The sequence below is a fragment of the Corvus hawaiiensis genome, chromosome 1 (assembly GCF_020740725.1).
Source record: "Corvus hawaiiensis isolate bCorHaw1 chromosome 1, bCorHaw1.pri.cur, whole genome shotgun sequence".
In the NCBI taxonomy this organism is placed as follows: Eukaryota; Metazoa; Chordata; class Aves; order Passeriformes; family Corvidae; genus Corvus; species Corvus hawaiiensis.
Window position 1 is genome coordinate 60139046 of NC_063213.1, and position 23402 is coordinate 60162447.

The 23402-nt window shown below is 38.7% G+C and overlaps 1 protein-coding gene across 1 annotated transcript in view; it reads left to right on the forward strand.

The window, feature by feature from the left end:
* LOC125327524 (macrophage mannose receptor 1-like) overlaps positions 1 to 23402 on the forward strand; it is a 61003-nt gene that overhangs the window by 13923 nt on the left and 23678 nt on the right. The window contains exons 6-13 of the mRNA XM_048307110.1: positions 2376 to 2522; positions 6935 to 7117; positions 10837 to 10994; positions 14695 to 14805; positions 18401 to 18516; positions 19886 to 20034; positions 21474 to 21673; positions 22247 to 22371. Of these exons, the coding sequence (XP_048163067.1) occupies positions 2376 to 2522; positions 6935 to 7117; positions 10837 to 10994; positions 14695 to 14805; positions 18401 to 18516; positions 19886 to 20034; positions 21474 to 21673; positions 22247 to 22371 (1189 nt within the window). The remainder of the gene's footprint in view (positions 1 to 2375; positions 2523 to 6934; positions 7118 to 10836; positions 10995 to 14694; positions 14806 to 18400; positions 18517 to 19885; positions 20035 to 21473; positions 21674 to 22246; positions 22372 to 23402) is intronic.

Sequence of the window (23402 nt, forward strand, 5' to 3'; positions counted from 1 at the left end):
ATTTGGTCATTGTGTAACAGATATCTTTTCTGGCCGTCTATTCTCCTGCAATTATTGAGCTTGTTTTGATGTTGAAAGATTCTGATAGAGATTATAAACACTGTGAGTAATGGCCCTTATGCTAGGGATATACATGGGGCTTAATTTATTATTCATAATGGAAAAGGTAGCCTCAAAATCCATAGGAAAGTTTTAAGTCATCTGTTGACACTTCATTTGCATATCTTCTTAGTTTATTTTATTTCTGAATACAGAAGAAATCAGGTACTGTAGATGTCTTCATTTGTGAGATTAGACTGATCAGTGTTTTTTTGTGGGGGGTGGATTTGTTTGTCTGTTTTGTTTTTTAAAATTTTATTTTATTTTTCTTTTTCCTTTTTTTAAAATTCCTTTCCAATTTGTTTTTTGTTCAATTTTTTAAATTTGTTTAAAGAATAGATTTTCTTTTTCGTTTGGGATTAACCTACTTACAACAGTAACACGTATGAAACCAAACATTTGAGGCTAGTCTATTTTGATGGAAGCCCAGCTACTTGACAGCTGTAGCTGCAGTGTTGAGCTCTGGTACCATCATTAAAAAGCCTGTTTCTATGCCATCTGTGCACATGGTGACGGGCTGTATCTCTGGTTGACTATACAGAGTGCCTGTGTAAAGGTCTCTTTTCTCAGGATCCTTGCCTTGTTCCTTTGCACTGGCTATTCAGGAAGCTTTTGGAGACTGATTTAAAGTAGATGTCCGCAGTGTAAATGCTCTTTCTCTTCACTGAGAATTTCAGATGTATTTAATGACCAGTAACCACACCTGCATGCTCCAGCGTATCACCCAGGGCCTCCCTTGTGTAGATAAGCCCAAAAGCATGTTTTAGGTGGACAAACTTCTTAAGTAGTAAACCCTGAAGAGTGAATTGAACTACTTTATGAACAGCTCTCCAGTGGAGTGAGCACACAGGCAAACAGATGAACTGCAAGTTGCTGTGAAGGTATTTATAGATCTGTCATCCGAGTGCACTGATGAGAATCTGGATGCAAGAAGGAGTGGGGGAAACACAGTTGTGAGATGGAGCCAAAGCAGCCAGAGGAGCTGTTCATGGTTGTTAAAACTGCAGACAACTCTCAGTTGTACTGTAAAGAATTAGATGGGTTTTGATCTAACAAAAATGGGCTCCATTTATCTTTAACTCATTATGTTCCTTAATTTCATTCAAAGGTACTCTTACTCTACTCTTATGTCCATATAACATATTTTATATTTGTGCTATCTCCTTCATGACTTTATGTTGGTCAGCCTACCTCTGTCTCATCTCCATTACACTGGATGTTCAAGAACTGGCTGCTTTTCTACTGGTACATTTGAAGGGAATTTGTGGAAACTTCATATTTTTCCATTTCACTAGCCCTAAATAAATGACAGAAAAAAATTGGAACTGTTATCAATGTTTAAAAAAAATTATTTTGCTTAGAAATTTTTGAGTTCTAGCTGCCAACAGCTGAACTTCTTTGTGCATTAAAACAATTTAAGATTATATTTTTGAAGTTAGCATATCTATTTCTCCTATGGGAATAAGAGAGAACGTGACTGAAAATATAAGACTGTATTTAATCTAAAGTAATGAAATCATAATGATATAAGAAAATTTCAGTGAACAATCTTGGACACTAAAAATATTCTTTTGTTATGTTTATTCTGTGTAGTACCAATGCTTATATGTAATATAGTGACATATGGTCAGAAATTACAGAAAAAACATGCTAAGTTTAATAACAGTAGGTCAGATCTTGAGAAGTTCACCTGGTTTATTGCAGAAATTTCTTCTGTTCTATAGGTTCTATTTTTCTTCTAGGTGTTTTTGTTAGTGCTAATGCTAATCAACTATATCCAAGAATATCCAAATATCCTGATATCATCGTATTGTTTAGACAAATAGGCAAGAAGTTCACATCAGCAAAATAATTACTTATTATTTTTCTTACACCAAGTATGGAATTTGACTAGCTTACTGAACAGTTCTTTTACCTGAAGACTGTCCTCTGGAGCTTAGACATTCTCTGTTTAGAAGAGGAAAAATCCCAAAGAAAATAAACATATGCACTCTAATACCTTTCACCAAGACTTTGAACATGTAAAGAGGCTGTTAAACTATGAATTTGTGACTTGTGGCTTCTGTGGAAAAATTATCTCTTAAGAGACTGGACTTCCCCCTTCAGTCTAAAGGATTGTAGAGTACCACAGCTTTCAGTGTGGTAATGCATTTTATGGTTGAAGCATGGACCAGAAGAGAATGTGAGAGCTGGGAGGGTAACCATGTTGTGCTTATACACTGTTGTTGTTGAGGTTTGTGGTGGTGGATTTTTGTTGTTTTTTTTTTTTTTTTTAGGCCATCCTTCTCCAGAACCTGGAAAAATCTGTGGTGCATTAAATCCTAGCAAAGGTGCTAAGTGGGAGAACTGGGAATGTGATAAGAAACTTGGCTATATTTGTAAACGAGGAAATGCTACTTTAGAATCTTTCATTATTCCTACAGGTAGGTTTGGTAATATACCCTCAACAAATCCTAAATGAGCAGTGATTTTTATCTTTAATTGGAATAGGTGTTATTGCACTTGGTAAAACCAAGCAAAGGACACTGCAGACTGTGGTTTGTCCAAGATTCCCTCTAAAAGTGAACAGTGTGTACTTCCTTTTTGCTCTGGCCTCCCTATTTCCTGTGTAATAATCTGTCTTCAATAGTCCTGAGTTCCAAATTGCAAAACTGTGTTCTCTTTTCCAAAACCAAGAAGAATTGTCAGATTCTGATTATAAAATAATAAAACATGAATTTAATGTTTTTAAAATGATGTAATTTTCTGAAGCCCCATGTACACAATTAAACGAATTCACTACTTCTTCCTGTAATTTTTAGTACTTATGAGTCATTGCAAGTCAGTAGTGGGCTAGAGGAATTTCTAAAAATTATTTTGAATTAGATATTTTAATGTATTTATATGTCTATAAATATAGAAATATTTATATAGAAATATAGAAATACTTACTTGTATACATAAATAAGCACATACAATTCTTTATTATATTATTTAAATTAGATGTGTATAGATACTTTTTCAGAGGAAATGTGATTCTGGAACTTGCCTAATGTACATAAGACAGAACAGGGATAAGATTTATTTAGACCTGTTTCCTTATTATCTGTATATTATAAACACATTGTAACTTATTCCTTTGTTTCATCACTCCTTCTTTCTGTTCTTTCCAAGTCCCTTTCTTTATCCAGGACATACCTGTATCTCCTAAATCCACAAATATTATTTTGTGTAGCTTTAGAAGCAGAACACTAAGCTATTACTAGATTTCCAGTTCATTTATTAATATGCATCACTACTTGCAAAACAGATGTTTTGAAAAATCGTTGTTTGATACTTGGCTTAAAAAACAGTTGGTGTTTTTAAATAATTTTTCTGCTTTTGTCAATATAGAATCAGTCCTGTTAAAAACACTTAAGACAGAGGATTCTGCCTCATTTGTTTTGCTTTATTGCTAAGAGAAAAAACCACAAGAATGAGCTGGTGTATCATTAATTAGACATTAAAATACATATTAATTAATGAATTTAATTAATTCCTCAGTGTTGAAATCAAGCACATTCATTGCCTTAGCTGAGAAAGACTTCAGTGCGTGTTTAAATCACTTCTTAATTTAAGATGTAAAGTTTCGTTAGTATTTTTATACCAGTGATACCCAAATAGTTCCATTTATATATGGGTTGTTTTAGATTATTCAACTAGCTGCTGCTCAGCTTTCAGGTTTCACACATCAGTTCTGAAACACTGATATCTATAAATACAGTATCAGTTTAATACTGGCTGCTATATTATTTAGATTTAAATTCAGTTTTTTTGGGGTGGGGGAGTGTGTCTAATGGTCATTACTTTCTTTTGCATTTGGCTTTTGTTACTACCCCCCACCTCCACCCTCCAGTTTACCAGTAATTTGAAGGAAGAGACAGAAGTTTTCAATTAAACAGAAATTGCTGAGGAAACACTGTGACAGATAAACCAGCAATTGGCAGCGGTTCACTTCATAAAATATTTTCCAAAATGTCCCATGGGGGGAAGTAATAAAAGGAGTAAGCATGGAATCGTGCAAGGTGTTAAGTGCCCTCAGCTTCTAAAGGTGTAAGGGAAAACTCGTGGCAGATCATGTTTTCCTGAGTTAAGAAATAAATTACTTGCAAATTCATACATGCACGTAGTTGTTCACCTGACATTAAACACAGAGACAAGCCTTCGAAATTTTAACCCTAGAAGTTATAATTTTGTCTAACAGGACAGTATGTGGGACAGAGGAACATTTTACAACAGAATTTAATCATGCTTGTGTTCAAAACAAAGTCGGGAAAGATCTTTACAGAATGTTTGTTTTCATTACAGATGGATTTTCACAAAGCAAACATCTGCAGGATTGTTTTGAGGTTTTGTTTTCTATTTCTTGTAACAAAGTATTTTTTCCAGCAGGGGGCCACATCATTTTATACATCAAAGTGATGTAGAGTCTTAGGGCTACAGAGAATTTGTTCTGTAACACAGCTAAGTAGATTAATAGAAATGTATTAATTTCAGCTTCAAAATGTTGAAAGGAAAGGCTGTCTGTCTACCTCCACCAAGTGATTGCCAACGCAGATTTCATCCCAAGCCAACAAAGTGCAGTGATCTTAAAGTACTCTTTCCAAATGTTCCTTTAAATATTCAGTTAGAGGAAATAAATGCTCTTACTGTTATTGCTGGGATGCTGTGTCTCTCTCCCTTATCAGACCACAGAGGATGGGTCTAAGAGAGAAATTTGCATGTCTGAATCATGAGACTGGCTTCAGCTAGTGCTTTCACCCTTTTAGACACCCAAGTCAACCACTGTGAGATTTTCAGACTTCAGAAAGTCAAGCTTATAAAAAAGTTAACTTTACAAGAGTACTTGCTCTCTATTTGAGGAATAACAATTCTACAGTTACAGGCCAATAAATTTATCAGCTTGACATTTGGAATAATATTCTTTACACATTAATGTAATATCATCTTTTACCTTTTATTTGTGATAATTTGCATTGCTTTTTTTGTTTAAGTGAAATGATATCTAGGGAGTAGTAGTACTTGTTTCCATTAGGATGAAAAAGTAAACTGGATGGCTTTGAGTTGTCTAGTATTTTCTTTAAAAGTAGAATGGGGAAGCACAGGGTTCATTTTTGCTGAGTAGTTGAAATGAAGAACGAAGAGTTTCTTGTGCTAAGAAGTCCCCAGCAATGTAATTCAATAAGGCTTACACCAAGGAAACTAGACCATCAAATGCTTTTTTTGTTTTGTGGCCTGCAACAAGTTCCCTGGTGTTACTGGGTCTACAAGGAAAAGTTTTCCTGTCCTGCCATAGCTGCTTCAGTGTTCAGTGAGTAATATTGTCACAGTCTCCATCAGCTTGAAAAAGAGATGCTCATGGACTCACTGAGACATAAATACCTTTGTGACTCTCTCTGCAGCCCTGCCTGAACTGTTGATTTCTGTTCCATTCAGTGTTTGCAGTTTGCAGACAGGTATGTTGAGTGCTCTCTGATTTATGGCAAAGCACTGTAAAATGCATATGCTCGGAGCTGAGACCAGGTATAGGACAAATTAGGCGGCTGCCTGAAGCATCAGACAACTTCTACAAAAGCATTTTTCACCTCTGTGCTCTCCTGTTTCTCCCAACATCACCACGTACATTCAGTTTGTTTTCCTGGGCTTCCTCCACTCTCTTTTTCAGTTCTTCCTCTCCTGTGGCAGAATTGAGAGGTCTCTGACCAAGTATTGAGCCCCTTGTCCTGGGGAAAAAAGGTTTATTTTTATTTGAACTTTGTGAGAACATGCTAGTACTTTTCAGAGGCAGGCCTGAACCAGCAGAAGTGTGCGTTGTGGCACTATATATCTATTAATCATCAGTAAGTTCCAGTTGAAACAGGATATGTGCCTGCAACATGGGCCTGACTGGTCATGAGTTTGGGTGCCTATTTAAACATTCCTACAGAATACATCCCACTGTTAAACAAAGACATTTCTTCTTCTGACACACAGAAGTGTTTTTGCCAGCAGAATTTCTGAAAACCTGCTGTCCTTGTTCTACTCTATATATTGGTGTTTGCTAAACCCATCTGCTCATTATAAATAAAGAGCTGCAAGAATCCTAATTTGTTTCTTCAACAGCAATACTCTGTTTATTATACGTTCAGGTGGCACTCCTCCCAAGGCTGAATTGTTTGCTGTACAGCTTTGTGTTTGTTGGCAATATCCTGGTGCTGTTCTACTGAGCTTCTAAAAGCAAGTTTTAAGCATAAATCATTTACTTTGTCAGCATAATTTTATCAGTTAAGCTTCTGGAAAGGATTCCTAAAAGCAGTAGTCTTATTTGGGTTCTCTTGGGATTATATATAATCAGTTATTTTTTTCCGTAGTCTAGCAGATGGGCTAATCCATAAAGTGCCTAAGTTTTGGGGAAAAATAGTTACTCTCATAAGTATGTATTGTGAAGTCAGATTCTTAACATATAGCATGGGGATTAAAGAGAGGTGCTGACATCTGTGGCAGACATCAGTGTAGAAAAATTATAAAGCACCACTCTGCAGACCTTACATTTTAGTACGTCAATATGCATGCATATAAAGGACAAAACTTAAAGTGTTTTATTGTCTTTTCGCAAGTTGCAAGCACTTGTTTGCACCTGAAGTGTTCTTAAAAACAATGTGGAAATTTCAACTTTCAATTATTCACACAGACTTTTATCCTTTATGTATTTTTCATCTCTGTTGTTCTTCGTGAAGAAAATACATGATTAATGTTTTTTTGAAGATTTTCTGATGTGATGTTTAGTCTCTAGTAAAGAACAGTATTCTGAAACTCTTTGTGGCAATGTTTTTTTCAGAGGTGAATGTGCCTATTAGGTGTCCTGATCAATGGATGTCATATGCTGGTCACTGTTACATAATTCATAGGGACCCCAAAATATGGAAAGATGCCTTAACATCTTGCAGAAAAGAGGATGGAGATCTGGCAAGCATCCATAATGTTGAAGAATACAGCTTTGTTATTTCTCAACTTGGGTACCGTGAGTATTTTTTCATAATAACGTATATATACACGTATATTTATTCTGAGTAAAGAAGGTATTTTGAATATGTCTTACCTGCTAATAAAATGAGGAGACTGTTTAAAAACAGTAATTTCCCTGATCACAGAGTGCAGAAGGAGTTAAATTTTAAATTAAAAAAATCAGAGGAAGAAAAAACACAGAATAGGAGCACAAAACCCAAACAGACTTTACTGCCGCAAAAAAGCTGTGGTCAATGATGCAAATTGCATTATGTCCAAACTCCAGTTTCTTAGGGTCTGCTTCTGCCTCCTTTTATATAGGTTAAAACAATTTAAAACTTTCCCAGAAGATAAAAGGATTTTTCAATTGATCTGTAAAAATAAATGAAGAGAAGGAAAGTCTGCTAGTCCAAGACAGTTTGGGAAGATCTGTGTCCTATTATTGGCACTGCCATGTGCTTACATTTCAAGTCATGCTGCTTGTGTTTCTTCTGAAACAGAATCTATCTGTCCCAGTACATGGATTCAGATGTGCCCCATATCAAATACAGTACTTAGGTGCTTGGTTTCTGAGCTGTTGCAAAGCAAGTTAGTCTACAGATGGAAGATGTGTTCATTCAGAAAATGCAGCCATGCAGACTCTGAGGCAATTTCATGGTTGCTATTGCTTTACATGAACCTGCTTTTGCATGGAGGAACAGTTAACTGCTTTTTGATGGGAGAAGCATGTTCACACCTATGTGTGCTTCTTTGCAGTGACTGATCCTATGTGTGCTTTCAGTGCCAGGTAAAGGTGAATTAGTTTATCCTTCACTGAAAGTGTAGCCATGTACTTTGAGCTGCAGCATAAAAGCAGTCTTGGAGTGGAAATCATAAAACAGCTGATATGTTTTATTTTTGTATCCTAGCCACCTTCATGGCAACTTGCACTTCTCTTCACATTCCTGAAAGAGTGACTTGTTGCTCGTTCATGAACAACATGAAACTTTTACTCTTTCAAAAGGTATCCTTAGGAAAGGTGGAATCTCTTGATGAGACATTAGGACATTTGATAGAAGTTAGGTTCTAAAGGAAAGTAGTTCTATTTTCACCTTACATATGAGAAGTAGGTTATTTCATAGTTTAATACCTCTTCCAAAGACCTTTCCTGAACTGACTGTGCTGTTCTGTTTTTGTAAAAGTGAGTGTTTCTGAATAGCAAATAGTCGTGAAGGAAACCAGGCTTTTCACAAATGGTGAACTAGCTGCAACAGACTATTATGAAAGCATTCTTTTCAGAGAAGTAATATAGGAACAACTAAAGAAACCTTTTACGAGAGTTTATGACTGTATCAGATTACCCTTGTTCACCACTGAGAGGAGAACACCATGTATTGCAGTGCCTAGAAAATCTTGTCTGCATCAGGACACTGCTGTACAGAAAGAACAAAAGTCTATCTTTGTGCCAAACAATTCACAGTCCCATGATAAAACAAAGGAAGAAGGGGTACAATGAGATGAATATTGTCATGGTAGCTGAGCTTTTGTTGGCATCACCCACAAAGGAGAACTTTAGAGAGGAACATGAAGAATAAAGAAGTGCATTCTGGATGTTTACACGGAAGTCCAGCATGTGATATGGCACAAATGTGCATGACTGAGAATGGGAAGCTGCTTCACAAATTGCTGGAAAAAAACCCTCTTGGTATTTAATCATACATCTGTAGAGATGATTGCAAAAAAGTAACAGTTCTTCTACTGAAGAAAAAAATGTTATGTAGGAAGAGACTCCATAGATTTGTGTGGCTTATTTAGATGACTTTGATGTAGTTTTGTTAAAGAATTTTGTTTATTGTTTGTATTACCATGGTGTGAGCCCACTGCAGTAGAAGCTCTGGCCATGGATGATGCCTCTGCTGTGCAAAGTGCTCAGTAAACACAGAAAGAAAGATTTTAAGAAGTAACTAAACAAAAAATAAATTAGAGAGCATGGATGGTAGTGGGCAAGGAGGGAATGAGAGTACGATGGGCAGTAGAATTGGAACAGCTTTCAGTTGTGTTAGCAGAGGAGAGTTTAAACAAGGGTACTGAAATGTAATTTTGGGGGACTTCTGAACTTAAAGCACAGTCTGCAAGAAGGGGTAAAGGTGTGTGTTTGAAAAGGGAGCCTGAGAGCCTGGGAGTTTGAGCACTTCTTCATGGGGGAGAGGTGGTGAGTTATGAGGGCTGATCACACTTAGGTGTTACAAAGGCAGGAGACTTGAGGGAGGGAAGGAGAAAGGACAAAGAGGTGACTGTCTGTCATTCAAGTGTCATTCACCAGCTAGGAGGGTGATATTTGCAGTATCTTGGTTGGCCAGAATGGGAAGCCTCCTAGTTCCTGAACTAGCAGATAGCAGAAATGTCACAGAAGAGTTTTAGCTTATGGTGGAATCTAGGAAATGTGTTAATCAGAAAGAATTTCCTTGAGGACAATGACTTTTAGCTTTTTTATAGGCAGTTCTGTTGCTAGGGATGGCAGAATCAGAAAAGAACCATTGAGAGACCTGCTGCTGAAACTGATGACTTTTTGTGGGGGCTCACAAAAAGCTGATATTTTTAATTTCCATGGGTGATTTCATTGTCAGGTTGACTGTGGTCAGTCTGGATAGAGTGTGTTAGAAGACTTATGCAAGAATGCAAGAACTTTGACAGCTGAACAGGAAAAAAACTCTGAGCATGATGATTAGAAATAAAAGGTTATAAGCAAAGAAAAAACTGTTAAAAAATAGTCTCCTTATTGTTCATGAAAAATGTTAATAATGAGGAAAGTCTAGCAACCAAGTAGTTTTTCTTGGAAAGACAGCTATCCAAGGAATGGACTGGGCATGCAGTTGGTCAGCGTGAGTCATAGTGCTGTGGACAAAAGGAAGTACCTGCTGCCTATGGTATATACTGGATAACAGACTGGAAATAAATAACAAAATGATATCTTAAAAAATGCCAGTTGCACTGAACAAAGTCAAAATATCAGTTCTATCTATTCAGACTGATTATAAATGCCTAAATTTTCAATCCTCCTTATTCAAATAGTTTAGTCAGAGGAAAAACCAAATATGAACATTATAGTGTTGTGTGTTAGAGTGGAGGAATTTAAACACATGCAAATGAACCTCTCAGAAACAGAGCGTGAAGTAAGTTTCTTGATCAGTCCTGCAGTTTTCTCTAGCCAAAAGCCAGCAGCTAACTCCTTTAACTGAAAAGTGAAAAAAATCCAACAACCATGTGTATTTCATTTTACTCTGAAATGAAATAAAATATAGGAACAACAGAATGGGAAAACTTGCAAGTACTCTGGTTATCAGCTCTAAAAGACATCACTGAGTGTCTGAGCATTAGAAAATAGGACACTTCTTTCTTCATTTTACTAAAACTAGGAGGAAAAGGGGAGGTAATACTTTACTTAGGTATTTATTTGTATCTTGTTACAAGAGTTTTGAGTTGGAAAAAAAGATGAACCTAGTTGTGTTGCAATGTAATTTGGCAAAGGGAGTATTTTGGTTGTTTTCTATGATGAACACCCTTATTTTATTGCCACTTTGGTGGGTGGCCTTTGCTGATGACTGGAGTAGATATGTGATGGTCAGTCTGACCTCTGTGAAGCTGAGAGCCCTAATTTCCTGACTGCCTTTTAAACTTCCTGAGGATAAAATTTTTTCTTTTCCACGAAGACAAAAGTTCACATTATATGAAAGAACTGTTAATTGTATGTTTTAGAGCCATCTGATGAGCTGTGGATTGGGTTGAATGACCTCAAGGTTCAGATGTATTTTGAATGGAGCGATGGAACACCTGTCAGCTACACCAAGTGGCTTCGTGGAGAACCCACTCATGCAAACAACAGGCAAGAGGACTGTGTCGTTATGAAGGGAAAGGTAAAGTCACATAGCTATTGACTGAATTGTCTTATAATTTCATTTATCATTTGAACTTTTTCCTATGCAAGAGCAAATAACAAAAAATAGTTTAAAAAAATGGGTATGTTACTGCTTGAAGCAGCCTACTTTAAAGTCAGTAATAACTTTTTTGAGGAAAGATCTCTGTTTGAGGTTGCTAGAAAATTTCACTGAGAAGCAGACAAGTGGTAGCAACTGCCCCCCAGCATCCATATGTCAGGATTTCAGTTTGTGCACATGAACTTCTTTAAAGAATCTTATAATTACATCGGGAAGCAGATGAACATGTAAGTGTTTTCTTCAGGAAACTAAAAAGACATTTTGGATGTGTTTGGCTTTTTTCTATTTTGACTGAATATGGTACTCACCTTAAAAAATTGCACTAGCAATTTTTATTGATGCTAGAGAGAAATACTCTCTTTAGAAGAAAACAGAATTCTTAGTTTTATTTTTCTAAGCAAAGTTCTAAATCTTGGATCTAGATGGTTTAATTGTTAGGCTTGTGTCTGCACTGCACGCAAAGAGCTGTGAGAAAAGTAGTAAAGTATTTAGCAGGGGCATTAGTGAAAGCCTTTCCTAAGTGACTGTACACCTACAGTTTAAAGGCTGCTTAGAAAGGGCTGTTCTTCTGGAATATGTCAATGGTCAGTGACCTAGGAGTATTACAGGAAAAGAGATAGTACCTGGCATAAAAATCAGTCTGTGTTGATGTTGTATTTTTCCTTCTTGTGATAATTAAAACCAATGAACTTACCACCTCCTTTAGAGTTTGCCAATTATATCAGGAGGGACAAAAGCACGTACACATACCAAAGGTATTTTCTTATTTTGCAAAATTAAAACTTAATGGTTGAACTTTTGCTACACTTTTGGTTAGTGCACTTCTAAACTGAAGAGGAAAATTAAGGTTTTTTTCTCAATGTCCTGAACACTCTACTGAGCTCTACTTGGAGCACAAGCTTTCATCCAGGCTCCAGTAGGTTTAGTTTTCTTGTTTGCTTCAATGCAGTCATCAACAGCAACCATGGCCTATATGCATGCAGCTGGCTCATGTGTCACCATCATTCTGGTGCAGAAACACTCAAGTTTAAAGATTGAGAGCAGCAGGAGAGGGCTGAGCCAGCCCTGCATCAGGAAGAAGTAGCAGGCGACATAGAGGAGTCTTATTTATAGTTACAAAAATTATTAAAAATCTTCTCTGCTGTATTAGTGGGCATACTCTGGTGAGAGAAGTGTAAATGTATATTTCTTCCACGTTAGGCATGCCATGGTGCATATGGTAATTGAGCCAACCATCTTTTAAGGATGTGAGGATTTTTGTGCTCTGTTGTCTGTGCAGTGGCTATGCCTGTGCTGCTTGAGGTTGTAGTAGATGCTTTGCTTATCAGAGTTATAGGGTCAGACAGTGGAAAGAAGCTGAGCACTCTGAGGTGGGAGTCAGTCATTCAAGGATGTAAATGGCACTTGCTTCAAGAACTTTTATACTGGTCAAGGCCAGAGAACTTGCTCGGGCATGGGAGAAGACATGGATAGAAAAATAGGAATAATTGTTAGTTATGCCCTCATTCTCACTTTGTATGGTCACTAAAATTTTGAAGTTCAGACCAAACTACTGGGACACACGACCAGTTCATTTATAAGGAGACAAGAATAATTACAGATACATGCAGTGGCATGTATGTGTTGAGGCAAATCTGTTGACAGAAGATGACCTCAGATTTTAAAAGGGATCCAACATCTGGCTGGGGATTAAAATGAAATTAATTCAATGATGAAGGTCTCAAAGCATTAAGATTTGGGCCCACTGGTCATGTGCTGTATGCCATGCTAAAACAGCAGCACTCAGTGCAGCCAGATAACCTATGACCATTGCTCAGAAGCAGTTTCCCATGGCAAGCTGGCATGCTTAATACTGTGGTCAACAACCACCTGAAAATACTCATTCAGGGTGCTGGTCCTTGACTTTAGGAAGGGAGGACTCTGTTCTCTGTTAGTCCAAGCCTTCTTTTCCTTCACCTAACACAGAGTCATTCACTACAGAAGGATCTTGAGGTCCTCCAGCACTGAATATGTATCAAAACCTCAGAGGCTCTTTTAATTCCAACAGCAATAGATAGATATAATTATGGCTGTAGCTACAAATAAATAAAAGTAGCAGCATGCTCTTCCTTTCTGCTCCTTTAGAAGAGCTGTCATCCTTTCACTTGTATCAGTGCCCAAAAGCAATACAGAAAGCATGATGTAGGTTTTGGCTGAAGAAATTCCATGGAAGTTGTACCAGCTCAGCTCTTGGAATCAGCTGTCAGCTGACCAAGCAATGCATAACTATAGTTGATCTTCTAAGTTTGTTGACATTTACCTACCTAAGTACACTTATGTTTCCGTTGTTGATATTTTTGGGTTGATCAGTCCTTGGCTGAAGCCATCTGAATCCATCAGTTATATTCATGGAACAAAGCCTGGCCCTGTCTGTAACACCTTCTTTCTCAAGGAAGTGTTTGGGTTTAGTTAATGAGAAAGCAAGAGAACAGAGATATATTTTCAAAAGGCAGCTCATAAGACATGGTAAGAAGTATCTAGAAATTACTGCATGAATTTCCCAGTGAAGACGCAGTTATGGAAAGGCAGCAAATGATCTTTCTGCAACTAGAGACACACAGCTTCAGAGTAGGTTTTCCTGTGTTGAAGAAGTCTGAAGGTCTTTCAAAGATGATTTCTTCCAGTCTGCAAAGGTCAGAGATTTGGGTGATTATTTGAAGGGCCTACCAACCTAATGAGAAAGACATGGTAGGGATGGTGTAACAGCCACCAGTGGACTTGCCTTGCAGTAAGCACAGGACAGACACAAGCACCAGGTGAACATACAAGGTTTTGTTGTTGCAGGCAGAAGTGTTGAGATTTGGGAGAGTTTTTGCTGGAAGCAAGGTTTGTTGAGTCTCTTGAGAGCTTGGGATACTGTGGCAGAAGTGTCTGATGATTATTTTACATTTGGGAGGGGGCAACAGGGAGAATAAAAAGGAGGAAAAAAAGAAGAAATTGCCATCAACTGCTATGAAATTACAGTTATAAAGGTGGAGTCTTTAAGGCATAGGTGAGAGGCACACACATTTCCCTTCCTCTCCTAATACAGTTCATCTGTTCAGCCAAAATACATGTAAAATATTTAGGGAATGTAGTGTGATGTTCCTTGCTTTCAGTATGACTTCCACTGAATGTCATTGCTTCTTCTGAGAATCTGCAGTGTGAGGAATAAGAATATTAATTCTGACTTTGACAAAGAACTTCTTACATCTTCAAAATTTTGTATAAGTATTAACTAAGGAATGCAGTATTTTGGTGTTGCTTTTTTTCTGTTAGAGTTGTATTTCTGTGGGGAGAGATGATATCTCCCTTTCCTCCCACATGATTATTAAATCAGTAGTCTTTGTAAAGATGGTGTATTGCTGTCACCCTCAAGGGATTGCTTTTCAGAATGGTAGATAATCAAAGAAAGTGTAAGTCAATGGTAAATCAACTCCAGAAGAAGTGAGGTAGGAATGAGGTTGGAATTAAGTATTGAACTTAGATGAAGGTTTTGCTCCATTTAAGCCTAGCAAAAAGTTATTAAATACTTAGAAGTATAAACCAGTTTTTTTGAAGATTAAATCCCGATTGATTGAGTTTCTGTTTGTATGTTCAGGATGGATTTTGGGCAGACCATTCTTGTGAAAAGAAGATTGGCTACATCTGTAAAAGGAAACCTATGTCAGATGCTCCTCCTGAAGAAACAATTGACATGGGCTGCCAGAGAGTAAGTGAAGAAAAATCTGTCTGATCTGAGTAGGCTGCTAAGAATGATAAAAAAGAGAAACTGTCACCTAGGTGACAGAAAAAACAGGACAAATAGGTTCTGTGTCATCATAATCAGAAGAGTTTGCCTTCTCATTTCTGTGGCAGATGGGGTAGGTGTTATATATGAGTAAATCTAATCTATGACTGTCATTTGGCTCTTGATACTCCCTTTCTTTTTCCAGAACTTAAACCAAATCTCAAACCTGTTACCCTGCAGCAGACCATTTATCCTTGATTGGCACTCAAGCTTCCCTAAAGAGTTTGCCTGTACCATCAGCTGCACTTCAGCTCTGGCTACAGTTTTCTACAAAATTGTTCATAGTAGGAAGGGTATCCCTGTCTAAACACTATTCTCAGGGCTTTGGTGTGGTCGCTGTCAGTGCTCTCTACTTTGAACAACTTATTACCAGTGGCCTGTTGCAGTGGGGATCCTGCAACACGCATATATCAAACCAGGAGTCCCGTGGAAAGGAAATATATACGGACAGACAGATTCTTGATAGCTGTTTCAGAGAGATGTTTATTTCTCCAGCCGCATGGCCGGGGCTCTGCCCAGGAACTGTTCCAGTCACGGGACCAGGGGTCCTTCAGCCCGCGCAGGGAACACAAACCAACCAATGGGAACGAGGCTGAGCAGGGACATGGAAACCCCGTGTCTGTGCCCTCAGGGCCCCTCTCCCAGGGCTACACGGCAGGGGAGGGACCCCAACACCTCACCTGTTTTATTTTAATAAAAGGAGAATGAAAACAACTGGATAAACATAACAAGAACAGTTTCAAAACAAAACAAGCCACCCTCCTGAGTCTTTAAATGTCCAAACAGATTCTGTGGAACATCTTAGGGCTGACAGAAGGGAGACAGAATTCTCTGAGCATGCTTTGTGGGGAAACTGAGGCAGGAGAGGGTTTAACTTCTTCCCTCCCCCTTTTCATCCCCCACTCGGCATTGGAAAGGGATTTTTGGGGAAACAATTGGCAAAAGCATGGTTTTGTGAGGGAAACCATGGATGAAAAAACGGATTGGGAATACACTGAGGGTAATAGGACATAGGGTAAAAGGGAAAGGTGGGATTAGGAAAGGGAAACTGTAGGGGGGGCTTACAATGGAGATACTGTCTAACATGACTACGATCTTTTGCATATATACTGCCTTTTACAGGAACACCATCAGGCCCAGTGACCTGCGATGCTTGTAACCCTTTTCTCCCTAGTACAATATTAAATTCCACCACTTCTCCATCTCCCAAGCTTGGGATCCATTTTTCAGGGTTATTCTTTTTAATAGCAGTTCTATGCACAAATATGTCTTGCTGGTTGTCATACCTTGTTATAAAACCATAATTTTGCTTAACATTATACCATTTTACTATCCCTAAGGTCTTAGTTGCTATGATCTTTTCCTTTTTCCGAGTGGCTGCTGTTTTCTGTCTCGCTGCGTCTTTGCTGTCTCTTTCGGTCGCTCCCGTGTTGGAATTGTCGGGGCTGCTGGTGCCTGCGCGCTCTTCCCGGGGTCGCGTTCGGGGCTGCGCGGGCCGGGCCGGGCCACGCCGCTCAGTTCTCCGTGCGTCGCCTCCTCTGGTCGCAGCTTCGCTGCCGCTGCCGGGCGCTGCACCCACGTCTCGGCCGGGCCCCCGAGCGATGACTCCCCCGCGCCCTGCTCCAGCGCGCGTCTCGGCTGGGCGCGGCTCCGTTCCACCGCCACCGCCTCCAGCCGCCGCCCGCGTGCCGCCCCTCTCGGTCAGGCATTCACGGGGCTCGCTCCACCACGCGCTGCACAGGACCGGGCAGGCACCGCCGGGTCCCGCCGCGCCTCGCTCCGCCACCGACACTGCGGCTCGCGTGGCTCCGCCCGCGCGCGGGAACTGCCTCGCTGCTGCTCTCAGAGCGCTCGGTGCACGTGGCCTGGGCCGCACGGTCCCTGCGCCAGGCTTCCCTTCACCAGGACACAGCTGACATTGCTCAACAGTCTCGGTAACTAAATAATATTCACGAAAATATTCTTCCATCGGCATATATCTTGACTCCAGTATTAACTGTGTCCAAACGGTTTTCCAAAAGCCCTTGGTAATAATTAAATCCCAAGAAACATAGAAAAAGTTCTTAAACAACCATGCCAGGAAGTGTTTCAGTTCTTTTTGAGCTTGAATCAAGCTAAAATTCACAAATCGTTGTTCAAGAATCATTTTAAGTTTAAGATAAATGTCCATATGCGGCTCTGAGAGCCAAGAGTCTTCCCACGGTTCCTCCATAGTTTAGATATGGAATAGCAAAGCAAAACCAAGAAGAGGAATCCAAAGTTTCCAGGGTTTACTCACACAAATCAGTCGCTTAGGGATCGGGGATCGTTCTGCTCACAAATCTCCACCATTTGTTGCAGTGGGGATCCTGCAACACGCATATATCAAACCAGGAGTCCCGTGGAAAGGAAACATATATACGGACAGACAGATTCTTGATAGCTGTTTCAGAGAGATGTTTATTTCTCCAGCCGCATGGCCGGGGCTCTGCCCAGGAACTGTTCCAGTCACGGGACCAGGGGTCCTTCAGCCCGCGCAGGGAACACAAACCAACCAATGGGAACGAGGCTGAGCAGGGACATGGAAACCCCGTGTCTGTGCCCTCAGGGCCCCTCTCCCAGGGCTACACGGCAGGGGAGGGACCCCAACAGTGGCCAAGTAAAATGCATCTATTGTGCTCCTTCTGAACTGCCAGAAGATCTACTGTTTACTTGCTTGCCTTCTAATGACATAACACCCAGTAATTACAAAAAACTACTGTAATTTATTATGTCATAGGAAATCTTATTGAGTATTTGTCTTCCTTGAAGAAATTTCCTTTTCTTCCAAGTCTGCTTTACACAATTTCAGAGAAAGTCTTTGGCGATTATTCCCAGTAATTGTAAAAGAGTACCTGGAATCCTAAAAAGTGTTCAACTGTTGGAGGAAATAAAGGGTTTCTCATGCTTATGGATGTTATCATAGCCTATACAACTAAGTGCATGCTTGTAGGAAAAAAAGTCTTGCAAAAGTGAGAAATTAAAAACCATCAGAAGAAATTTTTTGTAAACTGTGGCTGGTCACAGCAAACTTCTCTGAGAGCATGTTCCTGAGTAAACAAAATTTGAACGATAAAACTTCAGGAGAAAGTGTTATTGTTAGTTAAGGGTAAACAAACTTGAGGTGTCATTCCCTTTCTGAAAATTCAAGCTGAAATTTGCTTCTCAAGACCATCCTTGTGATTGCATGAATCCTATGTGCTAGTTGTAATCCTGTTCTGAGCACAAAAGATGCACAGAAAAGCCTCTCATCCCTTTGTGACTGGAATACATTGATCAAAAATTCAATAGATATGAAAAATTGTTTTATGAAACAAAATTGTAAAAAAATTTGATCCTGCCTGCTTCTGCCCTGACTTTCAGTTCCATTGTTCCTTTATCTAGTGGTTAGGTAACAGTGGTATAAATCAGTTTTCTGTTTTGTTGCTTCCCTTTTCCTTTCCCTTTCCCTTTCCCTTTCCCTTTCCCATATATTATCACTTCACATTTATTTTGACAGGGTTGGAAAAGACATGGTTTTTATTGTTACTTCATTGGAAATACATTTGTAACATTTTCTCAAGCAAATCAAACCTGTGGAAGGCATCAGGCATTTTTAGCAACTATTGAAGACAGGTATGTAAATGTCTACTTGTCTGAGGGGATCAAATGAGGATTGAACTTCTAGCAGCACCTGCATATCAAAATAGAGACTCTGATCTGGGCCAAAATTTAGCTTCAGAGGACAGCTATCTGTAGACACAGAACTTTTCACAGTTTTTACATGTATATTCAAATCCAGGAATCTGGTTTATACAGAAAGTAGGTCATGGCTGTGAAATCAGTATTGATATAGATGGTTATATAAAAGAAAAAGTAGAACTATATCTTCTACTTTCTTAATTGTAGTGGCTAACTTGAGTGAGGAATACAGAATCCAATTTTGAGTATTACATGAAGAGACATGGCTCTGAATTCCTTTCAAAAGGTAGTTCAAATGAGCAAGAGGATATAATTTTCAATCATCTGGTCTTAGAACTGAGGTACCTAAAAAAATTAAGTAAGAAGTCAAAATGATGTGAAGTGCTTGGTACCTGAAAATCTGTCACAATTCAGCCAGGGTTCAGTGTGTGCTAAATTTCTGGAGAAGTGGTGCATATTACTGTATGTGAAATTGGAAAAAATAAATAATGATGTATGTGAAATTGGAAAAATAAAAGGTTTAAGAAAAAAATATTTTGCTTGCTGATGACTCAATGCTTTACACAATCTCTTATTTGTTGCTATATAATCAAAAGAGATATGTTATAATGTGAAAGCTCCAGCTGTCACAAATGGTATCTCTCTAAACATAGATAGCACTGCAGCTGCCACAAAAACGGTTTAACGTTAATATGGTCTTCAGGCTACACCTTGTTAAAGGCAGAATTTTTTTATTTGCTCTGATTTCTTAAGAACTGTTTGTTTAAACACCACAATGAACTATGTCAGGCTTTATCTCTATATAGATTTGTTTGCTAAATATAACTTTTCTTGCTTAATCATTGGATCTAATTTACAGTGTTCCTTAGTTTGATAATTTAGTATCATACTACTTTAGCCTCTACTTTTTGTAACTTTCTTAGTAATGCCAAGATTCCTTTTACAGTTTTGGATTTGTCTGAAGCAAGAAGTAATAGAATACAAGAGTACTAGAAACTCACAAAATAAAGTGGTACAAAACATAAGGCATGTCAGGTTTCTTCTTTCCCACCAATTTCCTGTCAGTCCATGATTATGCCACCTTATTCACTGGGCCTCTGAGAAGACAGTGAAATACTCTGGTGTCAAAGCTTACAAAATATCTATTATTTAATGGTTTTGTTATATTCTTTGCTAAAGAAAATATATCCAAGCTATGCTTTCAAGAATGTACGGCAGTAATTCTGAGAAAATATCAAGCCTTTTACAACTTTTAAACATAAATTTAACACTATTAATTTAATGACTGATTTCTTTTGAACAGATATGAACAAGCCTATCTGACTAGCCTAGTTGGGCTGAGAACAGAAAGATACTTTTGGATTGGACTTTCAGATGTAGAAGAAAAGGGAACGTTCAAGTGGACTAATGGTGAATCTGTCTTATTTACACACTGGAATTCTGAAATGCCTGGTAGGTATGACTCTGTGCTGCTTAATGAGTCCAGGGCCCAAAAAAAGTTGCTCACTGCTTGAAGTTTTATCCTTAGCCCTCTCTTGATGACATAATGGCCAATGGCTTTCAAATACATCTGGCTGCTTTCCCCAAGAATCCAGCGTGGTTGCTAAGTTCCTGCTTGGTGCTGAAATGAGTTTTTAGTATGAGTTTGGGAAGAAACTTTTAATTGAGATCAAGTTTCTGATTTGAAACTGTTCTGGGGAAGTCTGTGTCTGTACTACTCTGGAGGAGCAATCTCTGCAGGCGTAGTGTACCCTCCTTGTGAGTCCTGCCTGTTCAGCCATGTCTTGTACCATGCTTGCTCACTGCATGTTCTGAGTGTGTGGGATCACAGCATGCATGAAGCATCTCTGCATCCTAGAGAAAATGGGGTTGTAAGGTAAGACCAGAGGGCCAAAATATAGGAATGGAAGGTCATTTAATCTCTGACATGATCACATCAGAAAGGGGGTGGTTGTTGGTGTTCAAAGTTCTGGTATGTTGCGTATGCCATTCAGGAGGTCCTCTGATTCAGTTTAATTTCAGTGCCTAATTGCTGATTTGAATGTGTCAGGTGAAGTGATAAGGCTACACAGACCACAGTAAAAGCCAATAGTAGGCTTCTATATACCTAGTTAGTTTTCGAAAACTGTAAGTCAAATTAGAAAATTTTGAGAAACTAGTTCTAACAACATCTTCAGTTTTAGGGGATAATTTGTTGGATCTAAGGTTATGATCTAGCTAGAGTCAGCCACCGCAGATGATTTGGTGTGAAGCATAATTCAGTGTCTCAGAGTGGATGAACTAGAGATTTTTTTGCCTTTCTTTTTTCTTCATAAATTAGAATAATAGAATCACAGAATGTTTTGTGTTGAAAAAATATTTAAAGATCACCTAGTCCCACCCCCTGCCACGGACACCTTCTGCTAGACCAGGTTGCTCAAATCTAGTCCAACCTGACATTGAGAACTTTCATGAATGAGGCATCTACAACTTCTCCAGGCAACTTGTTCCAGTTACTCACCACCTTCATAATAAAAAAATTCATTCCTTATGCCCAATCTGAATCTACCGTCTTTCATTTTAAAATGGTTATCCCTTGTTCTGTCACTATAAGCTCTGGTAAAAAGTCTTTCTTCATCTTATAAGAGCTCTTCAGATATTGAGTAGTCATTGTAATGTTTCCCTAGAGTCCTCTTCTCCAGGCTGAACAACCCGACTCCCTAAGCCTCTCTTCATAAGAGAAGTGTTCCAGCCTTCTGATGATTTTCGTGGTCCTCCTGGGGACCTGCTCTAACATTAGAAACATTTTTGACTCTGTAAAAAGACTTATTTCTGCCAGGATAGAATATGAAGTTTTCTAAATTCTTATAACACCCTGAATGGCATTTTTGTGCATTCCTGTTTACAATCAGGAAGAAAGCCAGGCTGTGTTGCCATGAGAACTGGAATAGCAGGTGGATTATGGGATGTAATAAAATGTGAAGAAAAGGCAAAATTCCTATGCAAAGTGTGGGCAGAAGGAGTGACACTTCCACCTGTTCCTACAACAACTCCTATGCCCCAGTGTCCAGAAGGTTGGGACTCAAGCAATCATATTAGCTTCTGTTTCAAAGTAAGTATATTGATCATTTCTGCATTAAGGTAGTTTCTATTTGCTTCACATACATGCAAGTAGGTCAGTTTGCCAGAGCAAGGTTGCAGGTTTGATCCCTTTATGGGCCATCCAGTTAAGAGTTGGACTTGATAGTTCTTGTGGGTCTCTTACAATTCAGAATATTCTGTGATCCCAATAAAAATTGGCATATGAATATCCTATTGTTTCATAATCTTGTTTCCGGATTCTATGTAGAAGTCTTCCTTTCTACTGAAATGCTCATGGTTTTTTTATGCTGTTAAAGACGAAACTTCAGGTTTGACCTTCTTAATTTCCAGTTCTGTTAATCTTCTTGTCTGGTTGTTGCCTTGCAGTAGACACTCCTATCAGCAATGCAGTGTGCTAACTTGTCTTAAAGACACTCGTTCCAAGCCTTTGTTTCACAGAGGTGAACACTCCTATGCCCTGTACTCAAAGTTTCTGTAATCCCCACAGAATATAATTGTAAATTATTGCTTTTGGGTAGCTAATATTTCTTGATCTTGTGAACTGTATGGTCTGTTTTGTCTGATGGCAGAATGCTCTCTTTAGCCTTTTTCAAGAGCAGAGCACAAGAAAACATGGCTGGAATCGCAGGCGTTTTGTCGATCCATAGGAGGAGACCTGGCCTCCATTAACGGCAAAGACGAGCAGTACGTGATCTGGCGTTCCATTGCGTGAGTACCCTCAGGGTGGGCAGCAGGTCACTTTAATTAGCCTCCTTGTCTTTCTGAAATGTTTCTTCTTAGGTGTATGTGTTTACTTCTGTATAAGCCAATCTGCATTCAATATCTGTGTCTGTGTCAAACACACAGCAAAGGAGTGGAGCTGATGAAATAGCAGGAGTTGTATGACTAGCAGCAATAATCTCAAAAGGTAGTGCTGAAATGACATTGGCAAGATATCTACTTAAGGCAGAGTTTATCATCTGAAGTAAAGCTATTTAATGTGGTGTTGTGGATATTATAAAATTACTACAGATGCCAGTTGTTTTCACATAAGTAAATGGACAAAGATGGTAACAGTTGTAATAAATCTGGATAATATGTTGATTTTTTTGTCACTTTTATGAACTAATCAAAAAGAAGAGGTAACTTCAGATTAATTCTTTTCTTACTTAAGGAGTGGAAATAAGGTTAGTCGTAGGAGAAAGTTTCACGAAGGATGTCTGGACTTCAGGCGGCTCTCTTGAAAGCTGTTTATTGCATAGGCGAAGTTACAGCATTTCGGGGAGTGGGTATCCAGAGCCAGCCCTACAGCTGCCAGCTCCAGCTGTAGGCATACCTGAAGCCACCTTCTGTTCAAGTTACAAAGCATTATATACTTTTCTTTGCAGAATATCTTAACACATAACAACCAATACGCACCATACACAATACCTTTACATTTGCCTATAGCCTATCATAGCTACTACCATGACCGTATTATAATCATTATTATCCAATCACAAGAGTAAGTAAGTTACAATTTAAGCTTACAGTGGAAAATGCTTAGACCTTTCTTCTCCTTGCTACATCAACATTTCTTGTTTGCCTGCCATATCTCTCTTTTTGGTAAAGACATGTTTCCTATTGACTTATGCTCTTCTTGAGACTTATTTACTTGGTGAAAAACATGTCTTTGTTTGTAGTCACATACCTTTGTCCTACTCTTAAAAATCTCCTTCCAACTCATCTCCAACCTTTGCCTTCTCAGTTACTCAGTGATC